Genomic DNA, 12518 nt, shown 5'->3' on the forward strand with positions numbered 1-12518 from the left:
TTGTTTACAAATATACATAGACCTCCACCCCTTGTCTTAACAGAGGCTGCTGTTCTATCCTGCTGATACAGTGTGTAACCCGCCAGCTGTATGTTATTCATGTCGTCGTTCAGCCACGACTCGGTGAAACATTAGATATTACAATTTTTAATGTCCCGTTGGTAATATATACGTGCTTGTAGTTCATCTACTATATTATCCAGCAATTGGATAATCGATGCACCCCAATCTCCTTCCCGTGATATCTCCATATTTTCCTCTTGCAAATGACGGGGATGATGGCCTCGTCGGACATCTAGGTTAAATCCCTCTCGTCCGACTCATTAAAGAGAAATTATTTGTCCAATTCTAGGTGAGTAATCGCTGTTCTGATGTCCAGAAGCTCTTTTTGGTCCTAAGAGACGGTAGCAGCAACATTATGCACAAAATAAGTTACAAACAATGCGAAAAAACAAACAAAATAGCACAGTTGGTTAAGAGTCCATAAAATGGCAGCCATCCCCTCCGGCGCCTTTACTGACTATTCTCTCTGTTCCCGCATGGCAAGCGGTACCGGAGCGCCAAGTCTAGGACCAAAAGGCTTCTTAACAGCTTCCACCCCAAGCCATAAGACTGCTGAACAAATAATCAAATGGCCACCCGGACTATTTATATTGACCCCCTTCTTGTTTTTACACTGCTGCTACTCGCTGTTTATTATCTATGCATAGTCTCTTCACAAATTACCTAGACAAACCTGTACCCCCGCACATTGACTCTGTACTGGTACCCCCGGTATATAGCCTTGTTATTGTTATGTAATTTTCTTGTGTTACTTTTCCCCCCCCTCTTTAGTTTATTTAGTAAATATTTGCTTAACTCTATTTCTTGAACTGCATGGCTTGTTAAGGGCTTGTAAGTAAGCACTTCACGGTAAGGTCTACACCTGTGTTGATTTAATTTGATCGTTTGGTATATAGCTCTATCTACATTTACATTTACATTTAAGTCATTTAGCAGACGCTCTTATCCAGAGCGACTTACAAGTACATACATTCATACTTTTTTGTACATTTGATCCTTTTTGTCTATTGTGAACTGCATTCTTGAACTCAGACTTGAACTTTCTTTGTAAATATATGTAGAAATAGTCAAATAAAGAAAATACCTTGACTGAGTAGGTGTGTCCAAACTTTTGACTGGTACTGTATGTGTGCTGTCTGGGAAACATAGCCACATATGGTGCTGAGTGTGTACATTTTAGCTTAAACTATCTATCAATTAATAATAAACAATTTAAATATACCTGTACATAAAGTGTTTGGCTATATGTCATGTTTCAACCTTTGAATTGGAATTCACTTTAGGGACCGAATTAAATGACCCCAAATCAGACAGGTTTCGTTAGAGACGCAAAACCAGTAGGTGGCACTCTCAGCTGTGAACCAGCTAACAGTGAAACATGCCTAGGGCTACTTTATGATAGCACACTTTTACTAGGTTTATCCCAAATTAACTTTCTAAGCAATAAACACACGTTCACTTATTAAATGGCATTGTGATTGGCATAATGCACACACAAGCAAAGTCTTGTGATTGTCTCGGGAACGGGAGCGGGTGTCCTTGACGATGCTGCCAAATTATTACCCCTTATTCCATTCAAAACAAATTCCATTCCCTCCCGAGAACGAGACACATTGTTTTCCCCAAGTAGTTGTTAAACAAAACATTCAGGTGTAGGCCTATGCTGGTGGACATACAAGACCAAAAAAACTAACGAAAACAACTGCGCCATGCTTCATTATATAAATCAGTAAAATATCGACTTTGAAAGCACGGTTCTAGAGCCCAAGACCATAGTACAAGAACGCGTATTTCTACTGTTACTCCCATTCAAAGGGTCGTCACTAGTTACAACAGCCACAAAGCCATAAACCCCGCCTATTCCTACAATTTATCTTCTTAAAATGTCATTTTTAAATCTAACCTTAACCACACTGTTAACTTAAAATAAAGATACCATTTTTTTTTTTTATCATGAACTTTTACGATGTAGGCAATTTGATTTTGTGGCTTTTTTTAAGCGCAACTTCGTCACTCTAACGGACTGAAATAAACTCTGGCCAATCAGATTCTTACAACGAGCCTATTATGGCAAGGGGATAGGCTGACGCGGTTTATTGTGCCAAGGTAGGCCGTATCCCTTGTTTAAACTGTCCACGCATCGAATCGTCACGTGGGCAACTCCTTGAGCGCAAACTGTAATCGATAGGGATTGTAAGGTACTCCCACAAACACGGAGCCTTGTTTTGGTTTAGAGCTACTGGATTTATTAACAAAGTGGAGAAGATAACTTTGCACCCACTTCACATTCATCGGCTTCGTATCACATTGGACTCTAACATATTTTGAAAAGATAATCGAATGCACTGGTACATGTTTTATTTTTCTGGGTTGCACTTTTGCAAGCAGGGCTATCGACGGGACAAGCCTGCCTTGGTGGTTACCTAGCATGCGAAATGAGGTCATATGCTGACGGGGCTTGTTTTGAACTCCGGGACTGAAGTGAGTTTTCCCTTATTTTTGTAGGCGACTTTTTGTCATCATAATGAAAGGACAAATTAATAAAGAGTATGTTATTTTACGTTCTTAGGGAGAAAATGTAGCATACTGCTTCGAAATTCCACTGCAGCACCAACAGTTTGACAGCACTGTTATTGGTTTAGCGCCGTTAGTTTAGCTAATTGAGACGTATGCCATAGTAAATTCATAGTTAAGATCCACACTAACTCGTTTTCAATGGCTATATTAGGATCTAAATACCCTAATATTTGTTGCTTTTTTATTTCAGTAAGAACAGTTGTATTTTTAAATACAAGTAGTATTTAAAATTCCAAAATGGCTAGCCCAACCACAGAGCAGCAGGGTTGTTTTTCAGATGTAAGAAAGGTGGGTTATTTAAGGAAACCTAAAAGCATGCACAAGAGGTTTTTTGTCCTGCGGGCTGCTAGTGCTGCAGGACCCTCCAGGTTGGAGTACTACGAAAATGAAAAAAAATGGAGACACAAGTCCGGGGTGCCTAAAAGGTCAATCCTGCTGGAGAGCTGCTTCAACATAAATAAAAGGGCAGATTCCAAAAACAAATACCTGGTGGCTCTTTACACCAAGGATGAGTATTTCTCTATTGCAGCGGACAGCGAGCAGGAACAAGACAGGTGGCACCAAGCGCTAGTGGACCTACACAACAAAGGTAAAGTTCATGATGCTGCTGTTGGTGGCAGTGGGATGGCAGAGGAGAATTATGGAGAAGAAACCATGCCAGGACCTGCCTTTAAAGAAGTCTGGCAAGTTATTTTGAAACCAAAGGGCCTGGGACACACCAAAAATTTTATTGGGATTTACAGATTGTGCCTAACAAATAAAACCATCAGCTTTGTAAAATTGAACTCAGACGCAGCGGCGGTCGTGCTGCAATTAATGAATATAAGGAGATGCGGTCATTCAGAGAATTTCTTTTTCATTGAAGTGGGAAGATCCGCAGTCACAGGACCGGGGGAATTTTGGATGCAAGTGGACGACTCTGTTGTTGCTCAAAATATGCATGAAACCATCCTGGAGGCGATGAAAGCGATGAGTGAGGAATTTCGTCCCCGGAGCAAAAGCCATTCCTCGTCAAACTGCTCCAACCCAATCTCTGTGCCTTTGAGAAGGCATCACCACAACAACCTGCCACCTAGCCAAGTGGGACTGGGAAGGAGGTCCCGGACTGAGAGTGTGACGGCCACCTCGCCTGCTGGCCCGGGAAAGCACAGTCATTCATTCAGAGTGAGGGCCTCTAGTGATGGGGAAGGAACCATGTCCAGACCAGCCTCAGTGGATGGGAGCCCCTGTGAAGCCAGGACACAATCTCACAGACACAGAGGGGCCTCCCGCCTCCACCCTCCCCTCAACCACAGCAGGTCTATCCCCATGCCCTCTTCGCGCTGCTCCCCCTCAGCAATCAGCCCAGTTAGCCTGTCCTCCAGCAGTACGAGTGGGCACGGCTCCACTTCAGACTGTCTCTACCCCTGCCGCTCCAGTGCCTCCATATCTGGCTCTCCTATTGACGGGGGATTCATTTCCTCTGATGAGTATGGATCCAGCCCCTGTGACTTCAGGAGTTCCTTCCGCAGTGTCACACCTGACTCCTTGAGTCACACACCGCCCGCCAGGGAGGAAGAACTCAACAACTACATCTGCATGGCGAAGCCTGCAACTCTTCTGAGGGGCCACTGTGGCTGCAGCCCCCACCCCCACGGTACGCCATCCCACCTGGACGAGCCTGAGCTGGAGAAGTGCTTCAGGAAACGGACACACTCCTCGAGCACATCTCCCCTGACAGTGTGCCACCAGAAGACCTCCACAGTATCGCTGGAGGAGTACACAGTAATGCAGCCTGCATACTCGTCATGCAGCCGAGCATCCAGCTACAGGCACTCTGCCTTCATGCCCACACACTCATACCCAGAGGAGGGCATAGACATCCCCTTAGAGGGCAACAGGGTGAGCAAAAAAGATGATGGCTACATGCCCATGACCCCAGGTGTGGCACCTGCCACAGGTAAAAGTGCCGACTACATGCCCATGAGCCCCAAAAGTGTGTCGGTGCCACAGCAGATTAACTCTCACCAGCACCCCAAAATGGACTCCAATGGGTACATGATGATGTCACCCAGCGGGAGCTGCTCACCAGACACCACAAACTACGGTCAAATATGGACCAATGGGGTCAACCCTAAGCTTTCTGTCGAGAGCACGGAGGAGAAATTGTTGTCGCCCGGGGATTACATGAACATGTCACCGGCGAGCTGCTCCATGACTAGCACGCCGCCAGATTGCTACATCAACCTGGTAGAGGATCCACCTAAGTCCATGTACTCCTACTTTTCCTTGCCTCGCTTTTTTGAACACAGCCACAGGAAGCTGGACCAGAACCCCCTGCACCTTTCGCTCAGCTCTGGACGCCTGGCCTTCGGGGACTCTTTAGCCTCCTCCACGAGCAGCGACAGTCTAATGGGACAGGGCTACGGTAGTCAGCCCGTGGTCAAGCCCAAGAGAGCTGATGTGGACAGCAGGCTGGCCAGGCCCACGCGCCTCTCTCTGGAGGGCAACAAAGCCAGCACCCTGCCTCGCACCCATGAGTGCCCCTTCCCTACAGATCCCAAGAGCCCCGGGGAGTATGTCAACATAGAGTTCAACGACAAGCCTTTCTCAGCCGGCTTGGCCACTCACTTTTCCCCTGTGTTCCCAGGGAGTGGCCCAGAGGGGCCAGCAGAGATTTCCTCAGACTACATGAACATGCACCTGGGTGCTCAGGGCAGGGGTATTCCCAGCTGGGCAGCCAAACCCCTAGCCTCCTGCACAGATGGCTATGCTATAGTGGCCCCTGTGGCTCCCTCTGTGATCCCCTGTGAGAACCTCTGTAGACGGGACTACAGCAGCACACAGACTGACTACTCTGACACACAGATGATTCTGAACGCTCCGATGTCGACCATTGATGTCACCCCCTTCTCTGTGTCCCCTCCAAGCCAGGACCTGTCTGTGCTGGGTGCGGGTCCCAGTGCCGTGCCCTTAGGACTAATGGGCCCTCTCTCTGGGCTGAGTGCTTTCACCAGGGTTAACTCCAGTTTAATCTGGAACCAGGGAGCTAAATTGATCCGCGCCGACCAGCAGGGCCGGCGCCGGCACAGCTCCGAGACCTTCTCCTCCACGGGAGTCCCGGTCAACGCCGCCTCGCCCTCCGTGGAGGGAGTGAAACGTCACAGCTCCGCCTCTTTCGAGAATGTATGGCTGAAGCCGGGAGAATCCCCATTATCTGCCAACGGGAGGAGAGAAAGCCCATCAGAGCCCAGCTCTAACGGACAGAACCAGAACAGGCTGAACTACATCGACCTGGACCTGGCTCAGGACCAGAACCTACCAGAGTGGAGTTCCCTCTGGGCCAGAGCCAGGGACACGCAAGGTGGTAGTGACCCAGAGGACCTGCGCGCCTATGCCAGCATTAGTTTTCAGAAAGCAGACGAGTCGAGGATGAACCCCGCTCAGAGAGAAGGTAAGACTGTCCGCTCCCCGTAGCATCTTTTCCTAACAATTCTGTTTTTGTTCATGTGTGTGTGCGTTGCATGTCTGTGGGTGGAGTCAGAGTTTGTGTGTTAGCCCTCGGAAATGTTGAGCTTATTTGTGCATATAAATACTTGTGGTATTCATGTTTCATCACTGTGCATACCACCATTCAGATTACTGTATGGAGGAAACATGAAGTCCCAAGTTTATAAGCATGCACATTGAAAGCAGAGAACATACTGTAGTGTCAGTCCCAGACCTGGGTGATTCCCTTAAGCTGGCCCACTCATGAGAGGTTTCTCAGGAGCCAGAATTAGTTTATTTTGCAATGTAATACATTACTACATGAGCTTGACTTTCTACTGAGCTACTCTACTGAGCTCCAATCAGTTTAGGACAGTTTCATATAGGTAAACTAAGTATTCATGATTTAACATTTTTTTTTGTCTTGGTTAAGTAGCCTAAAGTCTGAATTCTCCTTCCTCTTTCCATATAGCTCAAACTCTTTCCACTTTTTTTGTTGTTAAAGCTATAGGCTACATTTTGAAGCTGATGGTTTACATTTTTACCTAATGCCATTAAGGAGTAGCTAAGTTTTGATGTTTAATTAAGTAACATGCAATTGGCTGGATCAAAGATCTTAATGTCTCACTTCTCATGTCTCACTCGAACATAATTCTCTCAGGATGACACAAATGGAATAGGAGATGGATGAGAGGCGTCTTTGTTCCCTCTGACTGGAGTGTATTCTCAGGGCACCAGTAAATATTTCTCTTTTTCCAGAAAGAAAGCTGTTCTTTCACAGATCGTCCAACTATAAATGTATTTTGTGAATTACATTAGCCTTTTCTCTGGCGGTGGGCCTACCTTGTATGCCGACATGGGTTGTTGTTGGCCATTTCCATTTAAAAGTACCCATGAGCACCAACATGTGAAGTTCATAGGAGCACCTCAAATTTGGTGTCAAATGAAAGATGAGTTAAACATTTTTTTTTTAATTCAGGCACTACATTTTTTTCACAACTATTTTTCATCCTTAAATTAGGAATAAGCGAAGTCTTTGATTTCTGGTCAAACAGATGGAAGACGGGTCTTAGAAAACATCTACCAGAAAAAGTCTTATAAGGTATTAGAAATACCTCAACACACAATATTGTTGCAGTTAAGACCCCTGCCAACTAATATCAACACTTACTTTTCCTTTTGTCAAATTATTTGCCTTCTGTAAGTTTAGGAAATATTGCCGTTCTTTTACAAAACCCCCACATCTTTAAGATTGTTTCACATTTCTCTCCCTCATGAGGGAGGATAATGAAAGTTCACAGAAGTAAGTAAAGGTAAACCTACAAATGAGTTATTTTTTTTTCATTTATGATGATTTTGTTTATGATTTATTAAGTGATTCGAATGTGTCATTCATTACAAAATCGGTAACAGAAGGACTGCAATTTATTGGCTAAAATTCATAAACCACAGTTGGGTCACCTGCTACTGTCCTCCCTTCCACTGGCATACTGTTGAGTTCAGCTCATAATTGTGAAAACTCTGGACAACCCCTCCTGTCTCTCTGCCTATCTTTTCCCCTGTCTCCCTGTCGCTGTCTCTCTCTTTCGCTCTTCTCTCTCCAGTTAATGTCACCTTTTACTGACACCTACCAATGAGCCCCCTCTCTTTCCATTTACTGTAACCAGTGTCCTCAACCGACACCGTACGTCCATGGACATTGAAAAGTAGCTGACATTTAGACGTTTATGTTTCACAAGTTTGGACAGCAAACTGAGGCACCCTTGGAGAGTGAGGTCACAGCCAGGGGATCATCCATTATTGACGGCGACCCTGGAGCAATTGGGGTTAATTGCCTTGCTCAAAGGCAGAACGACAGATTTGTACATTTTCGTCTCTGGGATTCGATACAGCAACATTTCAGTTGCTGGCCCATCGATCCTATCCACCAGGCTCCCTGCTGCCCCGGTACTGTGCTGTGCTCTACTGAGTCCAAACTTGTGAAACATAGACATCTATGATTAATTCAGATTTGGTCTGTCCGTACCAAACAAATTTGGGCTTGTTTGGGGGGGAACCTCATTAGAATAATAGCCAATGTGTAGAATAATTCCCAAACACACAAACGTGGATATTGCATTTTTCTACCTTTTTTGTGTACCTGTTCAGGATACATCACAATGAATACATGACATATCCATAATTATGCATTTCTGTATAATACAGAACAGGGACCCGTGATGTCATTCCGTTATTGTCAGGTGTTAATCCATTTCACTTACTGTTCAATAATTCAAATAGATTTTTTCAAACTCAAGGTGTCACATCATAGCTGACACCCCATTATTTCTTCAGACATCTTTGAATCTTAATTTAGACTACATATTTAAGATTTTAAAATATATATTTTTTTACCGTCATTGTTACGTAATCTGCACTGTTCAAGTATACTGAACAAAAATACTCGCAACATGCAACAATTTCAAATATTATACTACTAAGCTACAGTTCATATAAGGAAATCAGTCAATTGAAATAAATTCATTAGGCAGTAATCTATGGATTTCGCATGACTGGGAATACAGATATGCATCTGTGGTAACAGATTAGAATAACAGTCAGTATCTGGCGTGACCACTTTTCCTCAGGCAACACGACACATCTCCTTTGAATGGAGTTGATCAGGCTGTTGATTGTGGAATGTTGTCCCACTCCTCTTCAATGGCTGTGCGAAGTTGCTGGATATTGGCTGGAACTGAAACATCCTGTAGTACACGTCGGTACAGAGCATCCTAAACATGCTCAATGGGTGACATGTCTAGTGAGTATGCAGGCCATGGAAGAACTAGGGCCGTGCATTATCATGCTGAAACATGAGGTGATGGTGGTGGATGAATGGCACGACAATGGGCCTCAGGATCTTGTCACGGTATCTCTGTGCATTCAAATTGCCATCGATAAAATGTAATTCTGTTCGTTGTCCATAGCTTATGCCTGCCCATACCATAACCTCAACACCACCATGGGGCACTCTGTTCACAACATTGACATCAGCAAACTGCTCGCCCACACATCTGCGTTTTTGAGGCCGTTTGGACCTACGGTCAAATTTTCTAAAATGACGGAGGCGGCTTATGGTAGAGAAATGAACATTAAATTATATGGAAACAGCTCAGGTGGACATTCCTGCAGCCAGCATGCCAATTGCACGCTCCCTCAACTTGAGACATCTGCAGCATTGTGTTGTGACAAAATTGCACATTGTCGAGTGACCTTTTATTGTCCCCGGCACAAGGTGCACCTGTGTAATCATCATGCTGTTTAATCAGCTTCTTTAATTGCCACTCCTGTCAGGTAGATGTATTATCTTGGCAAAGGAGAAATGCTCACTAACCGATGTAAACAAATGTGTGCACAGAATTTGAGAGAGATTTCTGGGATCTTTTTATTTCAGCTCATGAAACATGGGACCAACACTTTACATGATGTGTTTTATTTTTGTTCAATGTAAATGTTTTTTTGTCAAATGTTCTGTGGACATTGTTGAAAGTAGTCCCTGTGCAATCAATGGTTTTAGTTTGACATTTGTAAGGTGAAAAACCTTGAGTCTGAGTCATTCTGTTACCATGGAATTGCCCTGTTTTGTGTGTGTGTGCCAGTGCATTCAAAGTATTCAGACTCCTTTTAGTTTTTCCACATTTTGTTACATTCTATTCTAAAATGGTTTAAAAAAATAAATAAAAAATCCTCGTCAATATTCACACACTATCCCATAATGACAAAGCAAAAACTGTTTTTCAGAAATGTTTGCACCTAATAAAATAAATGGAAATGTGACATTCACATAAGTATTCAGGCCCTTTATTCAGTACTTTGTTGAATCACCTTTGGCAGCGATTACAACCTTGAGTCTTCTTGGGTATGTAGCTACAAGCTTGGCACACCTGTATTTGGGGAGTTTCTTCCATTCTTCTCTGCAGATCCTCTCAAGCTCTGTCAGGTTGGATGGGAGTGTCGCTGCACAGCTATTTTCAGCTCTTTCCAGAGATGTTCGGGTTCCAGTCCAGATTCTAGCTGGGCCACTCAAGGACATTCAGAGACTTGTCCTGAAGCCACTCTTGCGTCGTCTTGGCTGTGTGCTTAGGGTCGTTGTCCTGTTGGAAAGTGATCCTTCGCCCCAGTCTGAGGTCCTGAGTGCTCTGGAGCAGGTTTTCATCAATGATCTCTCAGCACTTTGCTCCATTCATCTTTGCCACAATCCTGACTTGTCTCCCAGTCGCTGTCGCTGAACAAATCCCCACAGCATGATGCTGCCACCGCTATGCTTCACCATAGGGATGGTGTTGGCCAGGTTTACTCCAGACGTGACGCTTGGCATTCAGACCAAAGAGTTTAATCTTGGTTTCATCAGACCAGATAATCTTGTTTCTCATGGTCTGAGAGTCCTTTAGGTGCCTTTTGGCAAACTCCAAGTGGGCTGTCATGTACCTTTTTTAACTGAAGAGAGACTTCTGTCTGGCCCCTCTACCATAAAGGCCTTATTGGTGGAGTGCTGCAGAGATGGTTTTCATTCTGAAAGGTTCTCCCATCTCCACAGAGGACCTCTAGTGCTCTATCAGAGTGACCAACAGGTTCTGGACCAAGCCCTTCTTCCTCGATTGCTCAGTTTGGACGGGCGGCCAGCTCTGGGAAGAGTCCTGGTGGTTCCAAACTTCTTCCATTTAAGAATGATGGAGGCCACTGTGTTCTTGGGGACCTTCAATGCTGCAGACATGTTTTTGGTACCCTTCCCCAGATCTGTGCCTCGACACAATTTTGTCTTGGAGCTCTACGGACAATTCCTTTGACCTCATGGCTTGGTTTTTACTGACATGCACTGTCAACGAGAGAACCAATGGAAACAAGATACCCTTGAGTTCAATTTTGAGTCTCATAGCAAAGGGTCTGAATACTTATGTGAATAAGATATTAATGTTTTATTTTATACAAAATATGTCACTCTGCCCCTGAATAAGGCAGTTAACCTACCGTTCCTAGGCCGTCATTGAAATTTAGAATATGTTCTTAACTGACTTTCCTAGTTAAATTAAAGTGTAAATAAAAATATCTGCAAATTGGTGTCCAAAAATTCCGATTGTTATAAAAACTTGAAATCGGCCATTCCGATTAATCGGTCGACCTCTAGTAGAAAGTGTCTTTAATATGTCAAATATGAAAACAATGTCTTGTGTATATACTAGAGGTCGACCGATTTATTGATCAATTCAAAGATGGCGTAGCAGTGCAGACGTTGTTTATCGTTCTCCCGTGTAAATCTTGTATTTTTCGTATTTTTCGTGTATATTTCAATCTTTTTTTCCATTTAATTTTTTTTTAATATACCTTCCGGCAACCCGCCTCACCCAATGTGATACGGATCTGCTATTTTTAGACCTTTTAGCCAGAACCTCCATCAGAAGCTAACCAGCTAATTAGCTACTAACTATTTAGTCAATGTTAGCCACTGCTAGCGGCCTTTAGCTTTAGCATAGACACCAGCCGCTTTTAGCCTGGATAATACTTGCCAGTCGGCATATCGGACTGTTTTTCTCCACTACAACACCGTAAGCCCTGGACCATTACTCCAGATCATCGCAGCTAGCTAGCTGCCACCGAGTGGCCCAGCCCCGAAGCTAGCCTTGAGCCAGGCCCATGTCCCGGCCTGCTCAGTGGACCCTATGATCACTCGGCTACACAGCTGATGCCTCCCGGACTCTTCACTAACACGACTAGAATCCACTACACCACCAGATTCCTGCCGTAAGCTCTGGACCTTTGCATCGGATCATGGCTGCTAGCTAGCTGCTACCAAGTGGCTATAGTGGCTAACGCCCTTGTACCGAAGCTAGCACCAGTTAGACGCAAGCCAGGCGCATCTCCCGGCTAGGAAACGAAATTACTCCAGCTACAATACCTCTTTTGCCAACTGGCCTGGACCCTTTGTCGACACGGAGCCTGCCGACACAATTCCATCTGTTGTGCCCTCAACCGGCCTTTGCCTGACTTCGGAGCAGACGCTTCTACTAGCCCCGGCCTGCTAACTTTTTTTGATCGCCGTGTCTCCCGCTTGCTAGCGTAGTAACGACTAACTAGCGGCTTCCCTGTTTCATCTATTGCTGTTCACTGGACCCTATGATCACTTGGCTACATAGCTGATGCCTGCTGGACTGTTCATTAATCACGGTACTCCATTTTGTTTATCTGTCGGCCCCAGCCTCGAACTCCGGCCCTGTCATTTTACCTGCTCTCTTAGCTGTTGTCTTACCCGTTGTTGTCTTTGCTAACTCTCCCAATCATCACCTGTGATTGCTTTATGCCTCGCTTTATGTCTCTCTCTATTGTCAATATGCCTTGTATACTGTTGTTTGAGATAAGTATCCTTGTTTTAGTTC

The 12518-nt window shown here is 44.7% G+C and overlaps 1 protein-coding gene across 3 annotated transcripts in view; it reads left to right on the forward strand.

The window, feature by feature from the left end:
- Positions 1-2218: 2218 nt before the first annotated feature.
- Positions 2219-12518, forward strand: part of irs1 (insulin receptor substrate 1) — a 50702-nt gene continuing 40402 nt past the window's right edge. For 2 of the 3 annotated variants that reach the window (XM_038973419.1, XM_038973420.1), the window contains exon 1: positions 2219-6073. In XM_038973419.1, coding sequence (XP_038829347.1) covers positions 2878-6073 — 3196 coding nt within the window. In that variant the 5' untranslated portion in view covers positions 2219-2877. The remainder of the gene's footprint in view (positions 6074-12518) is intronic. The other variant, XM_038973421.1, reaches the window with a different exon arrangement.

This window comes from Salvelinus namaycush, chromosome 34 (genome assembly GCF_016432855.1).
Source record: "Salvelinus namaycush isolate Seneca chromosome 34, SaNama_1.0, whole genome shotgun sequence".
NCBI lineage: Eukaryota > Metazoa > Chordata > Actinopteri > Salmoniformes > Salmonidae > Salvelinus > Salvelinus namaycush.